At 36.7% G+C, this 2441-nt stretch overlaps 1 protein-coding gene across 2 annotated transcripts in view; it reads left to right on the top strand.

Annotated features, from left to right (window-relative positions):
* The first annotated feature begins 1648 nt into the window (after positions 1-1648).
* ptgdsa (prostaglandin D2 synthase a) overlaps positions 1649-2441 on the top strand; it is a 6880-nt gene continuing 6087 nt past the window's right edge. The window contains exon 1 of one of the 2 annotated variants that reach the window (XM_083567507.1): positions 1649-1985. In XM_083567507.1, the coding sequence (XP_083423633.1) occupies positions 1884-1985 (102 nt within the window). In that variant the 5' untranslated portion in view covers positions 1649-1883. The remainder of the gene's footprint in view (positions 1986-2441) is intronic. The other variant, XM_083567506.1, reaches the window with a different exon arrangement.

Genomic DNA, 2441 nt, shown 5'->3' on the forward strand with positions numbered 1-2441 from the left:
TTATCACCCTAAACCCCAAACACTGCTCTGTTTGTGCTCGTTCCTGTTTCTGTTTACTCTGGTTGGATTCACAAAGCTCCGCCCCCTGCAGGACACGCCCAGTGTGTGTTGTGTTCCTGTTCGCTCGCAGAAGTCAAACTCGACTCTGACACACAGAACGGCAGCTTCGTTCCTTTACTCTCGTTTCCTTCATGACTTGAGGTTTTTTTTTTTATTGTTTATGTTTGAGGTGTTTGACTGCTGCAGAAATTCTGTTCTAGTGATGTTTTGTGTTCAAATTTCTATTTTATTTCTTTAATTATTTAATTCTCCAACGTGATGAAGGACCAAGTAGGCTCACTGGTGTGGGTTTTCCAGAGGTATCACGTTTTGGAGGTGGGGTTTTGGGGGTAAAGCATTGGGGGTGGGGTTTTAGGGGTGGGGTTTTGGGGTAAGGCATTGGGGGTGGGGTTTTGGGGGCGGGGTTTTGCTTGTTAACTGAAGGTGGATGTCAATTAAATAGTTCAAAAACAAAAAAGATGAAATACTGTATTTGTAACAAACCAAATTAGTGAGTGTCATGGCCGTCCCTCACACCGTTCCTCACACTGTCCCTCACGCCGTCCGTCTTGCCACCTCTCAGTTTTCCGTTCAGTTCTCAGGAACAATGTCTTAGTTTCAGAAAAAGGGGGAAAAATGTGTGTGGGATTTGTGGCTTGGTTAGTAAACAGAGCTCTGTGTGTGTGTGTGTGTGTGTGTGTGTGTGTGTGTGTGTGTAGGGGGAGGTGTGTGAGGTGTGCACGTGGCACTGAAGTCCTCTTGTCTCTTACAAGCTGTATATCTGCTTTTTAGAAAAAAAAAAAACATCATGGCATCCGAGAGTCAACATTAATTAAAAAAAAAAAAAACAAGTTCTGGCTGTTGATTTTTTTTTTTTTTTTTTTTTTTAATAGCTTCAAATAAAAAAAAATGTTATTTTAATAAAAATATTTTGGTCCATTTTTTGGTCCAGATTCAATACTGTTGCACCTGCTTTCATATAATAATATAATTATGATTATTATTACACAATAATTAACCCAATAAAGAAAAGTAAGGAACAGTTATAACATGTTGAACTGATGTCTGAGTTTAAATAATTACGCTTCTTTGCATACAGTCAGTTGCAAATGTTTTGAAAAACGTGTTCAGAGTCGAGAATCCGGAAAGAAAAATGGATTGAGGCAGCGTGAAAGACAGAGAGAAAAAAACAAATATTGTAAAGAAAAGTTAGTGGACATTTTTTATGAAAAAAAGGAACGGATGAAAAGAAGATTGAAACAGAAAAAATATTTTTAAGGAAAAAGAAAAGATGTGTAGAAAATACAAAAAAAGAAGGCACAAAAGAAATTCACTTTATGAAATATTTTTGAAAAGAAAACCGCAAGAACAAAAATGGAAAAAGAAAAACAAGAAAAAAAGCCACATGAAGGTCATTTGTTTTGTATTTTCTGAATTATGTAAAATGGTTATAAAAGATTTTAATTAAACACCTCAAAAGAAGAAAAAAGGTCATGAGTAAAAGCAAAAATCAAAGGTTAGGAATAAAAGGAAAAAAAAGGAAAAATGAGTTATTTTTCTGTTTAATATTCTTCAATATTTTTATTTACATTTTTTATTTGTTGCTTGTAAAATTACATCTGGTCTCAGGGTGCACAAACTTTTGCACCCATGTGTATGTAAGTGCACAACTCTGCTTATTTTTCCACGCTGACTCACCTTCTCGTGAAAGCTGGCTTTGTTTGAGCCCGTCCCCGTCTCTGATTGGTTGGTTTGGCTGAGTGGGCGGAGCTTCGGGTTCTGGCAGCGTCTTGCTCCAGCTGTTTTTTGTTCAGTCTGGGTTTTTTTTTTCTTTGTGGAGTTCCATGATGATGAAGATCACGCTGGTGAGCATCACCTTGACCGTGCTGCTCCTGATGGAGGTCCACGCTGACGTCCAGCCGCAGAAGAACTTTGACGTGAAGAGGGTGAGAGGAACTTCATGGTGTTTTGAGGAGGAGAAAGTTCTCATGTGGTGTGTTTGAGGTGGCAATACGGTTCTTCTGTAGGTCAGGTCTGCTTCTTGTTCATCTTCTTGTTAATAGTAGGAAGAAAAGTAAAGAGTAAATTGCTGAGAAGAAAAAAGATCAAACACCTTGATTCTTTTATTCTTATTTATTGTGTATGACTATGCTAATTAGAGCAGCTCCTGTGTTCTTACATCATCCAATATATCATTAATATTAATTAAGCAAACTGCTAATAAACAAACAGATTTACTTCTTACTGTGTTGTGATTTGCAGATCACATAAAATGGGTGGAGTTTGTTTACTGACATCACAATATGAGCTCATAAAAAGAAAAAAGAAAGAAAGAAAGAAAGAAAGAAAGAAGACAGTAATAATTTTTTTTTTTAAAGGCATAAAAAATTCAAAAAGGATAC

This window comes from Silurus aristotelis (assembly GCF_946808225.1).
Source record: "Silurus aristotelis genome assembly, chromosome: 18".
Taxonomy (NCBI): Eukaryota; Metazoa; Chordata; class Actinopteri; order Siluriformes; family Siluridae; genus Silurus; species Silurus aristotelis.